Raw genomic sequence first — 16,084 nt, 5'->3', positions numbered from 1 at the left:
CCACAGTAAACCAAAAGATTACTTATTTATACTTCAATTCTTACCACTGTTTCTTCACTGCTTATATTAGGATTTTTAAAAAATAACTGGCTGCTTGGTTGAAATGAACTCTTCAAATGAACCACATAAATACCAATATTTTTAAAAATAGTTTAATCTCTAAAATAATCACATTTTCTAATTCTGAACTACTTACAGCACAATCTATGTCAATGACAGGAATTATAAGCCATGTAACTGCTTGTGATTCAAAGGTAAGATACAGCCAAGATACTACATGTGCAACACTTTCTCATAAATTAAGAAATGTTTATAAATATAAAATAATGCAATAACATATCTTCTTAAAGGAAAATAGCTTTTAGTTCTTTAGTGAATTATGTCAGAAATGCCAGATCTAAAATCATGCTATGTTCATAACCAGCTTAGTGAGGATGTTGCCCACTGTCTAACATCTGTAGGACAGTTGGGGTATTTCTGCAGAGAATTCATAATTTGAGTATTATCCAAAAGTAGTTTCATCAGCTGGTACTCTCTCTGCGAATTTACTGAAGTTCTTTCCACGGGCTTTATTAATTCTAACTGCTGTAGGTGTTCAAAAGCCTGAAAGATTAAAAAATAAATAGTTTAGAGTGAATTGAACAAATTAAAAGTTTTGGTCAGTTGTGGAAAAGACTGACAATAAAACAAAAGGAATCAAAATCAATAGTGTTAAAAAAAGTCAACCACATAAAAATATTATTTATCAAGTAAGAAAATATAAATTCATGATCTTTATTCCTATACTGTTGAATGTAAGAGAAATTTTAATACAGTATTCACAATATAGTTTTGTTTCTAACATAATATTATAGCTCCTTCTGTACTGTGGGGAGTAGAGGGGAGTCTGGAGAATGATTCCAGGACCCCACACCTACTCTAACACTGAGCTAACTCCCCAGCCCTTCCTTCTATAGTTAACAACAGGCTTCCAGTTTTCTTCTCTAAAAACCTAAGAATCTCGTAAGCCTTTCTCACTATCTTGGCTATTCAAATTTGTATGTATATTTGTTTTTACCTCTGTAAGATGGCTGAGTAAAAGTTTAACACAGCTGTAACAAAGTGGGAGGAAGGAAAGCCCCTGAGTACACCAGGCCTATTCAGCAGAGCTTGTAAGTAAATGATTCTACAGGGCGGTACAGGCTTCTACTTCAAAGAGATTGACTGAGACTGTCAACCTGTCAACAAGCTCCCTTCTATATTCATCTTCCTTAACTAAACAGAAGTCTTCCCTGGCTGCTTTCTCTTACCCCCGGAAGTCATATGTTATTATCTTTTCCAACTTTTGACTGCTTAAGTTATGCTATTAAAGGTATGAAAAAAAAACATTAAATTTTGTTTGTACTAACCACTAAATAGTGATACACTGAAACAGATTCCTGAGCAGTCTACTCTTAGTGCTCATTGTGAAAAACATCATAGAGATATATTATCTATGTACTGTAAAAATTCTTAAAAGAAAAAAAGAAAAAATTTTTAAAAATGAGAAAATATTGGAGGCTGCAGGTAAAATATTGGGAAATACTGGAGGCTGCAGGAAAATAATTGGGACTGGACAAAATTGAGATTTAAAGTATTTCCAGACTGTGAAATATTTCCTTATTTAAAAACAGAAAAAACTAGCTGCAAATTAGAAGAATTTAAATGCCTAGGTAATCTTTCCACTTTCAGGACTCCCATAAAACATGACTATCAGACAGATATGGAATTGGGAGGGGGTAGCCAATCTCCAGTAGGCCAAATACTTTTACTATTTCTTTGAATAAATGGCAATGCTTTGTACTCACTTTTAAAAATTGCTGCAAGAAATAAAATTGACTACTAGGGATACCAAAGGATTTAGGGGTCCACTGCTTAAATAAGTAACATATTCATTCCCTTAAACTACTTTAGGGGTTCCCTGTTTACACTGGGCAATCAAGCACTTGAAATGTGTGACTCAACTTTTAGTTTTATTTTAACATAAAAATATAACATTTGGTCCAGCTAAAAAATGGTATGTCAATTAAAAAATGTAAATCTTTTTCAGCTACAAATTTAAGGAATGAAAACAAGTATTTCCAATAAATACTTAATAAAGGGATGTGCTATATTTATTATAAATGCACACCAAATTTTAAAGATGTAACATAAGAGAACACAGAAAAGTATGTCATAATTTCTTTTTGAATATAAAACTATTTATTGACCACTGCTCACCATTATTTACAACAAAGTAAACAATATACAGTAGGATACCATTTTGACTACTACAAAGTTATTTTTCTGGCTTCTGCTGAAACAGTAACCCAGATACTGAAGATTGAGCCTACATATAAGGAACAAGTTGGGGTCAAGAAAAACATACAGGTCAATAATTTAGATTATAAGTTTGTTTACTCATTCATTCTAGCAGGTCCTAAATTGTGACCACCTCTAGCCACTCAGTAGGTTTCCATGAGCCAAGTCTTAGACATCCACGAATCCTGACTTTGTGTACAGATTTCAACTTGTTGTAAGGGAATGGGTCATGAGTAACCTTTAATGTTCCCTTAACAAGTCTTCCTTAGCTAATTCAAACAAACCAGGTTGACTAGTTACTTTATTTGGGTGAGGAAGTTGTTGGTAGTGATACAATTTTTCAGGAATTTTCCAAGCAAACTGCTATATTTTTGTAACTAAACACATACATAATGGACTCTGGTATGGCTGCTTTGAAAATACCCACTTTAAGCTGACCAATTAACCACAGAATCATCTATTTAACTTGAAAAAGTTAGGGCTTCAGGAAAACTTTCAATTTAACTGTGATTTATTTCTTAGGTTGCTCAGAATGATATCATCTCAAACATAAGCTTATCACCCAGTTTTTGTTTGGGTAAATGTTTAACAACCAAACAAAAACCATTTACATGAGTATTGTATTTATATACAAACAAACAAAAAACTCAGAATGGTCCTTAAACATGTGAACTAAAAATGAGTTCTGTTTTTGAGTTTATGGATAATTTTCCCAATATTTAGAAAAGCAAAGGAAATATATCGGGCCATTAAATGCTCTTTTCTGATAAAGGAACTACAGAAAGCCTTTTATTTGTTCAAAGTAACCAGTGCTATTGATGCAAAACAAAACCCAACAACTTCCCCAAATACTTTCAAAACCAACATATTAAACTTGATTTTCATTAGAATGCTGTTTTTTTCACACTAGTGAATCAAACACCAAGACCCATTTTATATATATATAAATATATATAAAAATGATGTAAGTTACTGAGCTTCATCTTCTGGACAAGAATGCCAAGTTAGTCTCTCTTCATAAAAAACAATTACAATCTGAGGATATTCCATATTTGCCTCTTTTGCCAGCACCAAGTCAGCCTCATATGAATCTTTCCATTTCATGAGAAACATCAATTCTCCACTACTGTCTGTGGCACCAATTATTTGTTTAGGATCAAGACCTCCAGCAAATCCTCTAGGTTTGTCAGCAGCATCTCTTTTTCTTCTTCGATTTGCTATCATCAGATTCACTGTCAGATAAAGATTTTCTTTTTGTACTGTCTTTTTCTTTACCAGCTTTTTGAGAATTAAGAAATGCTTCGATTAAATTCTGGACAATCTAAATTTTCTTCAGGTTCCCATGTATTGTCAGCATCTGTAAATCCCTTCCACTTCAGAAAATACTCCACCTTCCCATTCACTACACGATGGTCCAGTACTTTTTCTACCACAAATTCTTCAGGCTCTGCTTCCTCAACTTTTTTACTTGTTCCATTTTGTTTCTTTCCCATTTTTTGCAATGTAATATTGGAGGCCATTTTTTACTGCAGACTTGCAGAGCTATTAGGTCCGCAGCGCCGGATGGTCCCGGGGGGGGGGGGGTGCGGGGCGAGGACTGTGACCCCAGCCCTCTCGGCAGAGGTTTTTCAGTCTCCGCAGCTGCGGGCGCCAAAGCCAGACTCCTCCCCCTCCATCGCCTCTCATCCTGGGTGCCCTCCATAATTTCTGATTTATTGATTTTTAAAACATTTTTTGATAAACATTAAAGTTACTTCTTTTAAAATTCCACATAGCTGCTAGAGAATCTAAAACTACATAATGTAGTTGTTCACATTATCTTTCTGGTACTCTGAAAATCCTCAAGTTTCAAACTCATGACTTATCTACCTGCAAAATAAAACTTTTCTCTTTATGTCCTCACTAGCCAATGAGATTCTTCCTATTAATCTTTTCTTATATTATTAATTTTATTGGTACATTTTAGGTACCAATATAATTGCATTCATCATTGGGAATTTGCATCTTTACATACTTTCTCTTGGATCTTGTTTTTTGCCCCATTCCCCTGCCCTCTCTTTGACCACTCCTCTCCTATTTACAAAGACTTTGTTTCCATTTTTTCATATTCCATTCTCCTTCCACTTTTTCCCCCTACCCCTCCCACTTTCCCTTTCCCTTTGCTTATTACTACCTTTTATCTACATTTTTTCTCCATTTACTGCTGAGATTATAAACCAAATTTATGGGTTGGAAAGACGGTTATTGAAGGACCCTTGTTAGCAAGACAGACTCCCTATTGCTGCTTGACCCACCTGTCTGCCCTTTAGATGACCTCAGAAGGAGGAAACTTAGAAACCTCCTCCCCTTAAGAGAGTATCTTAGAAACAACAATTAATCAACTATTGTTTTACAAATGTTCTAACAGTAGGATGTTCCGCTTCTGTACATTTTGCTTGCTTTACTAGTTCTATCCCATAGGGGGGCCTAGAAACTGTTGGCCTCAAAGGTGTATAAAACATGTTTGTCAACCCCCAGTCGAGACTCAAGTCTGATGCTCGGCTTGGGTCCTGGCTGGTAATAAACTCCTGTGTGGATTTAATATCGTTCTCTGGTTGGTTCTTTTTGCTAGGTGCAACATACTTGGAGGCCCCAGTGAGATGGCCAGCTGCTCTGGAGCTTATTATCTTGGAGCCTTTGTTTCTTTTTAGGAGAGACCAGGATCGGACATCGGCGGTGTTTGGCCCCTCTGGACACCAGTCTGCAGAAGGAGAGGCCACCCTGACGGTATTCCAGGGCTCCAGGTAGGCCAGTCCCAGTCAGGCCCGATCGCTGATCAACCGACCCACAGGAGTTTATCGGGGAAGCCTCTAGAGGTAAGAATCGAATGATTCTTAGTGCACTGTGGGTAGGTAGGAGGAAGCCAGACGTGGCGCAGGTTCCTCCTACCTACAGCCTCTTCACGACCGGTGAACAGGCTCAACTGGGTTGGAGTCCTCAGAAGAGGGCCTCCCTGGGTGGGGTCTGAATTCATTCAGCCCTAGGGGTTTATGTGGCCAAAGTCTGTTTTTGTCTGTTTATTGTTGTCTGTCTGCTTGCTTTGTGTGCCTTTTGCATTTTCACAGGCTGAAATTATGGGTTTCTCACAGTCCACATAAGGAACTCCACTTGACTGTGTTTTGGATAACTTCAAAAAATTTATTCCACAGACAGAGAAGATAAATATGGCATGAAATTTTCCAAAGACAAATTGCAAACTCTGTGTCAATCAGAATGGCCAAGTTTCGGAGTCAGTTGGCTCCCGGTGGGAATTTATTCTGTGCACACTGCTCGCAAGGTTTGAAATGTGGTCACGGGAGTCGGGCCCCCACAGGTCCCGATCAACTTTTGGCACTTGATTGGGACAGGACTACAGTCTATCAGCCCCATCTTCCTCCTCCCTTTTTCCTTTAAAACACACAGAGCCCGGGGGAGGACTGATTTATGTCCCTTTTATAACTAGTGATCCTTACAATTGGAAACATCAAAATCCCTTCTCTGAAAAAAAACCTCAGGCATTAATCTCTTCTTGAGTCTGTTTTTCATACCCATCAGCCAACCTGGGATGATTGCCAGCAGCTTTTACAGATCCTGTTCACCACTGAGGAGCAGGACCACATTTATCAATAGGCAGTCAAAGAGGCCCTGGGGCCAAACCCCGGCATCACTCCCAGAACTCCGAGCCATTCAGCCAAGGCTGAAACAGTAGTTCAGTCACAACACCCCGAATGGGACCCCAATGATGATGATGGTAAGAGGAGGCTGGGGACCTACCACCAGCACTTATTAGGGGGACTCCAGACAGCGGCCAGAAAGCCCACTAATTTGAGTAAGGTAAGTGAGGTTTGCCAGGGAAAAATGGAGTCTCTGGATGCATTTTTGGAGAGACTCTTGGAAGCCTATAGAGTTTTCACTCCTATTGACCCAGAGGCACCCAAAAATGCAGCAGCTTTAAATCTGGCCTTTGTTTCCCAGTTGGCCCCAGGCATTAAAAAAAAAATTACAGAAATTAGAGGGATTTGAGGGAAAGAATAAGACTAAACTCCTGAGCATAGCCCAGAAAGTTTATGATAACCATGATGGCCCCCTGAGGAAGTCCTAGCCAAGAAACTGGGGGAAGTCACTATTGCTGCACTCCAGACACAAGAGACAGTCCCTCCAGACAGAAAAAGAGAAAGCCGCCTTTTTGGCTTTAAAGAAAGCCTTAGTGTCAGCACCAGCCCTCGCCCTACCTGATGTCACCAAGCCCTTTCGGTTCTTTGTGGCTGAACGAGGGGACATAGCCAAAGGAGTGCTAGCTCAGGCATTAGGGCCTTGGAACAGACCTGTGGCCTACTGTCTAAAAGACTTGCTCCTGCGGCAAGTGGATGGCCTACCTGTCTGAGGGCAGTTGCAGCCATTGCCCTCCTGGTCAAAGAGGCAGATAAGCTCAGCCTGGGACAGGACCTGGTCATCACCGCAACCCATGTGGAGGAAACATTGCTGAGAGGTGCCCCAGAACGAAGGCTCTCCAACGCCTGCCTGACTCAGTACCAGGCCCTGTTGCTGGATGCTCCATGCATCACATTCGCCCAAGAAACCACCCTCAATCTGGCCACCTTACTCCCGGACTCCGACTCATACGCATGCCCCTCCATGACTGTCTGGACACTCTGACAACTTCCACCACCAACCACCCAGACCTGACTGATGTTGCCCTGCAAAGCCCAGATGAGACCTTCTTCACTGATGGAAACAGCTTCATGGAAGACTGAGTCAGGTATGTGGGGGCTGCCGTAGTCTGTCCAGAAAAACAGGTACACTGGACACAGGCATTAAGCCAAAAGCCTTCAACACAGAGGGCTGAACTAACAGCCTTAACTTAAGCCCTGTTAGGTCAAGACAAGGCTGTAAACATCTACACTGACAGCCGGTGTGCATTCACCACTGCCCATGTACATGGTGACATCTACAGACAGAGAGAGCTATTGACATCAGAACAGAAAACTATATATAAAATTTTAGCCTTATTGGAGGCAATTTGGAAACCCAGGGCATTGGCCATTATTCATTACAAAAGCCACCAAAAAAGAGACAGCTTTAAAGCCCGTGGTAACCGAGAGGCCGATGATGCGGCCCAAAGGGTGGCCAAAGAACCAGTGGGGCCAATAGACATTCTGCCTGTCCGGCCCTTTGGCTACCTGCCAGAAAAGCCCACATATACCCCAGAAGAGAAAGAGGAAAATCAAAAGTGAGGGGTTACAAAACTGGACTCAGGCTGATGGAAAGGGACAAAGGAATGAATTTGTCTCCCTCAAGCCCTGGGGTGACAACTTGTTCATAAGTTACATCACTTAATTCACTTGGGAAAATCAAAGTTAAAAAGACTAATGAGCTCTAAGTTTTCAACCCCAGGACTGACCTCTATGGTCCAGGACATCAGTTCCAGGTGTCAGGTACGTACACAGTTAAACTCCAAGGCAAGACCAAGAAACAAAGGTAATCGACCACGGGGAGGAGAGCCAGAGGAACATTGGGAACTTGATTTCACTAAAATAAAATCCAGCAATAGGTTCAAATATTTACTGGTATTGGCTGACACCTACTCAGGTTGGGTAGAAACTTTCCCCACTCATAAAGAATCAGCCAACATAGTAACTAAGGTTTTGCTCCAGGAGATAGTTCCCCGATTTGGGATCCCTTGTTACCTCGGGTTTGACAATGGGCCTGCCTTCACGGCACAGATATCCAAATTGTTGACAAGGGCACTACATATTGATTGGAAGTTACACTGTGCCTATCGCTCACAAAGTTCAGGGCAAGTAAAAAGGACAGATAGGACCTTGAAAGAAACTTTGATTAAATATGTTCTAGAAACTGGCGGTAGGTGGCCCAATGTGCTTCCTCTAGCCTTGTTAAGTTAGATGTACCCCCATATGTGACAAGTTTACCCCTTTTAAAATCCTGTATGGGAGGCTGCCACCACTCCTACCTAAGTTAAACCTTGAACAGATAACAGAGAGTTCTTGTGTCCACTTCAGTCTCTTCAAGCCTTACAGATTCTTCACAGTGAGATCCAGGCTACAAAACAACAGGCTCGAGAAAAAAAACCTCTGTGACGTTCCAGCCCCATGGTTTCAAGCCAGGAGACCCGGTCCTGATATGCTTGGTTTGCTTGCACCGAGGACTTGACTAAATACATTCCCAAATCAGTCTTGGCTACCCAATCTGCCACTTTATTTTGTGTCACCGTGTATGTTGTTCCACAAGTCTTGTATTATAATAAAAAAGGGAGCCACAAACATCTGGAATTAACCACTGAACACTACAGGAGTAAATGGGCTGCCCCCGTTTTAGTGCCCATTCTGGTGGGATTAGGAATAGCCGGGTCAGTGGTTATTGGCACTTCCTCCCTGATCCTTCAGGACACAAATTTTAAAAACCTTAAGCCACCAAGTAGCCAGAGATTTGGGTCACCTGAAAGACTTGATCTCCAGATTAAAAAACCAGGTTGATTCCCTAGCTGAGATGGTCCTGCAAAATCAAAGGGGACTTGACCTCCTGGTCATAAAACAAGGAGGGTTATATGTAGCCCTAGGGGAAAAAAACCCCCCAAAAACAGAAAACCTGTTACGTCTATGTTAATCAGTCTGGTGTCATTAGAGATACCTTAGCTATGGTCAGGGAAAATTTAAAGACTAAATATGCTCAACAAAAGGATCAAAATTGGTTTCAAAATCTATTTGACTGGTCCCCATGGTTAACTACCCTACTTTCTGCTGTAGCAGGCCCCTTAGTTATCTTACTTTTGTTTTTGCTCATGGGACCTTACATTATAACTGCTCTGACTAAATATGTTAGACAGAGGGTTGATACAGTTAAACTGATGGTGTTGAGACAAAATTATGAGATTTTAAAAGATGTTTAAAAAAAATTCAAAGAGTAAATACAGGAATCAAAGATTTGATTAAGTTACAAGAACCAGTGGGGAATGAAGGACCCTTGTTAGCAAGACAGACTCCATATTGCTGCTTGACCCACCTTTAGATGAACTCAGAAGGAAGAAGCTTAGAAACCTCCTCCCCTTAAGAGAGTATCTTAGAAACAACAATTAATCAACCATTGTTTTACAAATGTTCTAACAGCAGGACATTCCGCTTCTGTACATTTTGCTTGCTTTACTAGTTCTATCCCATAGGGGGGCCTAGAAACTGTTGGCCTCAAAGGTGTATAAAACATGTTTGTCAACCCCCAGTCGAGACTCAAGTCTGATGCTCGGCTTGGGTCCTGGCTGGTAATAAACTCCTGTGTGGATTTAATATCGTTCTCTGGTTGGTTCTTTCTCGCTAGGTGCAACAGTTATTAGATATTATATACCATGTGTTCGATAGACCACAATGAATACAGTACTTTCACAGGGTGCAAATGCTAAGAGCAGACAGCAGAGGGCAGCATACCCCTAAAACCATAAAAGCAGCTTTCTCTATTAAACGTTTTATTTTTGGATAATTTTGGAAAAAATTCCTAACATAAATACTTAAAGTTTAAAAATAAATTGAAGTGAATCTTTAGTTTATATAATCAAGTTTGATTTAAAAAATGTACCCATCTGCAAAAAATAACGGTAAACCAAACCTTACCTTCATGACAACAGGTTTCTCAAAATTATATATAGAATGGGCCTTCCTTTGAACAAACTTCTGAAACTCTGGAGAGAAAGGAATGACATTAAGACCCTCAAATAAACAAAAGAGGAGAGTCAGAAGCTCCACCAAAGTCTTATCTCACCATTATAGACCATTTGAAAATTAAAGGGCTCCTCTTCATAGATGTCATTTAAATGTTTCATAGCTATTATAAGACAAATTTCCAAGACTGACAGTCCTATAGTAAAAGGAAACAAACTATGAGTTGTAGTTTAGTGATCATAAGATTGACTACTGTGAGATAATCATAAGAAATAACTGTCCCCAAGAAGCAGAGACAGAAAAGATTATCGTTTTGAAGGGTGGAGGAGGTCAAGATTCCTATAGATTCAAGTGTGTTGTAAACTATTATCTACAACAAAAAACCTCAACCTCTAAGTTTAGTTTTTAATATCTACACAGTAAGGACCTTTCTAAACTTACAGACGTTCTATAAGGATTATCAAGCACTCATTGCATGACCCACAGTAAACAATAACAGAAACTATGATTATGTTACTTCAAATCACACAGGTCCTTTGATTCAGAGAATCAAAAAACTCCAGAAAATTATATCTAAAATTTTGAGTGCAATTTTTTCCCTAGAGAGAAAAATGCTCATTAGATTATGAAAAGGGATAACGAACCCAAAGTAACTAATTGTCAGTGAATTCTCTTCTCACTTGGTGCAATGAGAACCTCAACAATTAAGTCTTACTTGGCTTTCCAATATGGCATTAGAGGCAGTGTCAAGTTTCCGTCACTTTCAATGAGAGCAAAAAAGTTGCATAAAGGACTGAGTTAAAGGCTATATGGATATAAAAGTATTCTGTATATAAAGTACTATGCTCAATTTTCATAATTCTGAAAACATCAAACTCAATTTTAAAAAAATGACTAATAAAGCAGATTCTCACCATGTACAACATTTGCTTTAGAATCCATGCTACATAGCTGGGCTGCCTCCATCAGATCTGCTGCAGTCAGAAATGGGTGTGATGCTGTTACTCGATTTAAAGCAACCATCTATAAAAATGTAGACCAGAAAAACATTTATTTACTTGGGCATTTTGGAGATAATTACTGAGCAAAGTTTCTGAATTTGTATAGTCTATTATTATGAAAGAAGAATGCTTGGGAAAGGTATTATAAAATTTAGCTCTTTTAAAATACAGTATTTCAATTTATATGTCACATAGTTTCATTAATGTAAATAAGAAAACGGTTTTGTTGTTTTCCCAGCTATTTCTGAGCTGCATTGCATTTATTTACTCTTCAAAAAAAGAATATTTCAAGAAGAGTAGGAGAAAAACTGACAATAATACTAATCAAAACTCCAGACACAAACCAAAAAGGCCAATCTATGTCTTATATTAACTTTTGTGGTTTTTGTTTTTGTTTGTTTTCTGGTACCAGGAATGGAACTCAGGACCTTGTGCTTGCCAGGTGGGCGCGGAGCCACTGAGCTAAATCCCCAGTGCTTTGTATTAACTTTTAACTCTTTTAAACCAGACAGCAGAAGTTAGGGTCAGACAGAACTTACTTAAGTAAAAGAAAGGCAAACAAAAATCAAATTTATACCTGTAGAAACAACTCTTCTTGAAAGCCAGGTCCATTTCTCATGGACTTTTCATTTAGTTTTCCCAAAACTAACAAAGTTCCTGCACTAAGGTTCCCACTCAAGTATACATTTTTTTCTTTGCTTACTATATTTTTCATTAAAAATTAAGTTGTTATTTAAGATTTAGTAAATAAAAATGTGCAACATCAGGCTAAATTTGAATTTCAAAAAACAATGACTGATTACTTAGTATAGGTAAGTACCATGCAATATTTAAGAATAGTTATGCTAGAAACTCTTGCCTCCATCTTATAATATTAGGGTACAAATGTCTTAGTTACTAGAAGACACTGGAAATCCTTGCAGTTCATTCTCCTACTGGGCAGGATCCAGACCACCAGTAGATCTTTCCTTGTTTCCTTTCATTATGAAGTATTTCTTCATATACAAAAAGGCAACAGAGAATCATGTATCTATGATCACTTTAAGAATTATAATTTTATAGAGTTAAAGCAAGTCTCCTCTCCTGAGTGGACTCTACCTTACACTACATAAAACAACCACACAAATCTTTCTTACTTCTACTTTCATTTCTACTACATATGCAGGCATTCCTAGAACACCACAAAGTAATATTCAAAGTTTTTTTGGTACTGGGGATCAAACTTAGGACCTTGCACTTGTGAGGCAGGCGGTGGAACCACTGAGCTAAATCCCTGGCCCTCAAGTTTTATATAAATACTGCATTGTACTTTTAAAGCTCACTTCGCACTGCATATTTGAGAACTTACCCATGTTAAGGTGACAATTCTAATTTATATATATTATACATGTATATTTACATACCTATATATAACTACTCTAAAAATTTAGGCCACAGATTCCTTCATATTAACCCTGTTGCTAAGAAAGTCAGTATATTTTTGATGGCCAGGAGGGGGATAAACTAATGAGAAGAAGTTCATAGGGAGAATGACAAATTTCTTCAGCAAATATGGTAATGGGGAAGGAGTACTGGCAGAACCACATAGTAAAGTAGGACAAAAGATCGTTCTGGCCAAAAAGCCTTTGGTTGAGCTCTGGCTTTGCCATCAACCAGCTATGAGCAAGTTTTTTCACCTCAAGGAAACTCTACTTATTTAAGGGGAAAGAGTAAAACACTTAAGGACAAAAACTAGTATTACTGCAATGTTTAGAATTAACAAGGTAGTATTACCTGGTAGATGTGTTAATCAGTAAATGGTGGTTGGTATTTTATTATTATTGTTGTTAATAAACTATTTTCTCTCTGAAAAGTATCTGCCATAATTTTCTAGAAATACTGAGCTAATGCTAAATAACTCTTCTGAAGGTTCTTTAGTTTTTAGAATAAAGTAACTCTTGATCACTATTTATATTATTAATGCTTAAAATGTAATTACTCATTAAAAGACCATAACCAAATGGGATTTATTCTATATATGTAAGGCTGATTTAACATTGAAAAGAAAAAACCCAATGTAATCCAATATATTAACGTCTAAAGAAAAATTATATGATCAACTGATTCAGCTTTTCACAAAATCCAAGACTCATTCCTAATATTCTCAGCAATAATCTAAACTTAATAATGAGCATGTTTTAAAAAAGGAACCTACTAGTTAATAATGTATGTAAAGTAAAAATTGAATGCATTCCTTTTAAGACTGGGAACAAAGAAGGAAGTGAAAGCACACCACTAATATAACAATGGTGGAAGTTTTAGCAACTGGAGTAATGCAGGAAAAAAAATTAAAAGGCACATGGATTGCAAAGCCAAAAAAACCCCACCTAATAATATGACTGCATTGAAAATCTGAAATCTATTAATAAAACTGGAGTAAACTCACCAATATAAAAATATCAGATTAACACAAAAATATCAATTACATTTGTACATACTAACAACATGATGAAAACAAAATTTAAAATTATCATTTGCAACAGTTCCAAAGAAAATGAAACAGTCAGGTACTATATACTTATAAAAATCTGATGAAAGTAATCAGATAAGAATTAAATATACTGAAATATGTACATATTCAGGGTTTTGAGCACTCAATGTAGTAAATATGTTAAATGTCCCCAAATTTATCTACACATTTAATTGCTATGAAAACTTAATCAATACTCTTATATACTATTGGTGGAAATGCAGCTATTATGAAAGATCATATAGAAGTGCCCCCAAATATTGAAGATACATGACCTAGTAATCCTACCACTGGATATATACTCATATGAAATGAAATCAGTGTGTTGAAGAGACATTTACACTCCTATGTTCATTGCAGTGATATTCTTAACAGCCAAGAAATGGAAACACGCATCAATCAACTGATGAACAAATACAAAATGCTCTTACACAACGGAATACTATTCAGCCATAAAAAGAATGAAACTGTTATTTGTGACAAGAGCGAAGGAATGGAGATCATTTTATTAAGCAAAATACAATAGGCACAGAAAGACAGTACTTCATAATCTCAATTACATGTAGAATGTAAAAAAATTTTACCCTATACAAGTTGAGAGGACAAGGTGGTAAGTTATCAGAGAATTGGATTGGAGGGGGTGGTAGTGTGAAAACGTTCATCAACAGGTACTAAAGTTACAGGAGCACTCAGCTTTAGTATGCTATTCCACTGTAGGGTGACTGTAGAAAACAGACCATACATTTCAAAAAGCTACAGTATTTTTGAAAGTTTCCATCAAAAAGAAGTAAACTAGGACATGGATATGTGTAATCTCATTTAAACATTATCCAATGTATACTCCTATCAATACATCACAAGATAGCCATTTCTATGTATAATTTTTATAATCAGTTAAAATAAATTTAATTAAAAAGTACAAACCGATAGCATGTGTAACGACCTCAGGTCTTTGCTGACATTAAAATGCTTCAGTAGAACGTCTCGTACGCTTTTATCTTCTGAGAGACTCTAAAGGACAAAAAAAATTGAAGGAATGCAGTTTAAAACCTAAATATAATCATGTACTCTAAGTGGTTAGTAGACTTGATTAACTCTATCTGATGTTTATTCATTATTAAACAGATATTGGTTGATCTAAAGAACAGTAAAATCATAGCCAAATTTTCAGTCTACTGATTTTTTTCTCCCCTGATGAACACAAGAATGAAACAATTCTTGCTACTCCAAAATTTCTAATCTAGTAAGGGGAAAATATACCGTTGCACTAGTAGAATGAACAAAATGTAGCACAACATGTAACAGTGAATGAATATTAGTGTACTTGAAAAACAAGAAATATTCTAAGAAAGTGTCAAAGAGGGAAAAGCCTCAAGTTATGAGCAACGTAGGGAATAGCATGTCATACTGACACAAAACAAGAAGTCCTTTGCACCCAAGTTTCATTTATTTGCAAAAGGATAGTATTCAAAGACAAAGAAAAGAAAACTTCAATGAAGGCAATTCCATCTATTCATAGCAAAGACAAGGAGGGTATGAATTAACAAAGTGGTACGAATAAAAGAGAATTAGGATATTCATAAAAGATAATCTGATAAAGAACCAACTGATAAGGAGAAGAGAAAGATTTGAAAAAAGAAGACAAAATCAAGGATGAACCATGGGGGAAAGGACTCCTTGTGAAGAGTGACACATGATCAGAAGTGTGCTTCGGAATACTAACATTTATCGATATTTAAACAGATGGACAAAGTAAAAAGTAATCTGGATAATACACACTGGAAAATAATTCAAGACAGTAGTGATCTAGAAAACAAGGGAAGAAAACTTGAAGAGGGAAATGTTGATCTAGAGTGTAAACCACTGTGCAAAATTAAACTGAGACATAATCCGAGAAAAGGCTAACAGTTTTAGAAATCTGGAGACCAAAAGGGCTCTTTGAGAAAGCAATTATCTAGGGCCGGGGATTTAGCTCAGTGACACCGTGCTTGCCTTGCACTTGCAAGGTCCTGAGTTCGATCCCTGGTACACCCCAAAAAAAGAAAGAAAAAAAAAAGCAATATCTAAATGAGCCAGAGACTCTAATGAATAAGGATTCAATGGAAGGTGAGGAACCCTTGGCACTAAAGAAAAAATTAGATGAGAGTAAATTCAGAGGGTGCAGAAACATAAAGGAGTAAGAAAATCTGGAATAATTTTTTAAATATCATCTGCATGAAATATTCTTTCTTCTTTATTAAAGAAAAATCTGGAACACTAAGCATTTCTATATTTGCTAGAGCTAAAACTACATGTCTTTATTTCTCCCACTGTTATGAGGATTCCTTTTTCAGGAAGACATTCTAGTCTATTGGAATTAAATTTCATATGTTCAATAAATATATCATACCAGTTAAAGTTTCCACTTCCAGGAATCCTAACTATTATATGCCTGTGGGTAGATTTTTTTGATCAAGGCTAGTTGGGGTCCTATATGCCTCACTTATCTGTATGTCAAGTTCTTTTCCCTTGCTTGGGAAGTTTTCTGCGACCACTTCTGTGACCAGTTTTTTTTTAATGTCAGCTGCACT

The 16,084-nt window shown here is 37.5% G+C and overlaps 1 protein-coding gene and 1 pseudogene across 13 annotated transcripts in view; both read right to left on the bottom strand.

The window, feature by feature from the left end:
* Positions 1-16,084, bottom strand: part of Orc4 (origin recognition complex subunit 4) — an 87,065-nt gene that overhangs the window by 6,455 nt on the left and 64,526 nt on the right. For 9 of the 12 annotated variants that reach the window (XM_087210040.1, XM_087210036.1, XM_004869984.4 and 6 more), the window contains 5 exons: positions 14,439-14,525; positions 10,919-11,027; positions 10,105-10,200; positions 9,957-10,024; positions 137-603 (listed from right to left, as the gene is read on the bottom strand). In XM_087210040.1, coding sequence (XP_087066166.1) covers positions 415-603; positions 9,957-10,024; positions 10,105-10,200; positions 10,919-11,027; positions 14,439-14,525 — 549 coding nt within the window. In that variant the 3' untranslated portion in view covers positions 137-414. Of the gene's footprint in view, positions 1-136; positions 604-9,956; positions 10,025-10,104; positions 10,201-10,918; positions 11,028-14,438; positions 14,526-16,084 lie in introns of those variants that run through there. The other 3 variants (XM_087210038.1, XM_013067535.3, XM_087210039.1) reach the window with 3 other exon arrangements.
* Positions 1,047-9,950, bottom strand: LOC147828429 (chromobox protein homolog 3 pseudogene; annotated as a pseudogene). The gene has a single exon (XR_015450823.1). The product of XR_015450823.1 is annotated as a chromobox protein homolog 3 pseudogene (transcript).

This window comes from Heterocephalus glaber, unplaced genomic scaffold (genome assembly GCF_053883595.1).
Source record: "Heterocephalus glaber isolate CG9 unplaced genomic scaffold, H.glaber_assembly_v1.0 deba00001097, whole genome shotgun sequence".
Taxonomy (NCBI): Eukaryota; Metazoa; Chordata; class Mammalia; order Rodentia; family Bathyergidae; genus Heterocephalus; species Heterocephalus glaber.
Note: the sequence above shows the minus strand (reverse complement) of the source record. Positions and strands in the feature narration are given on the sequence as shown.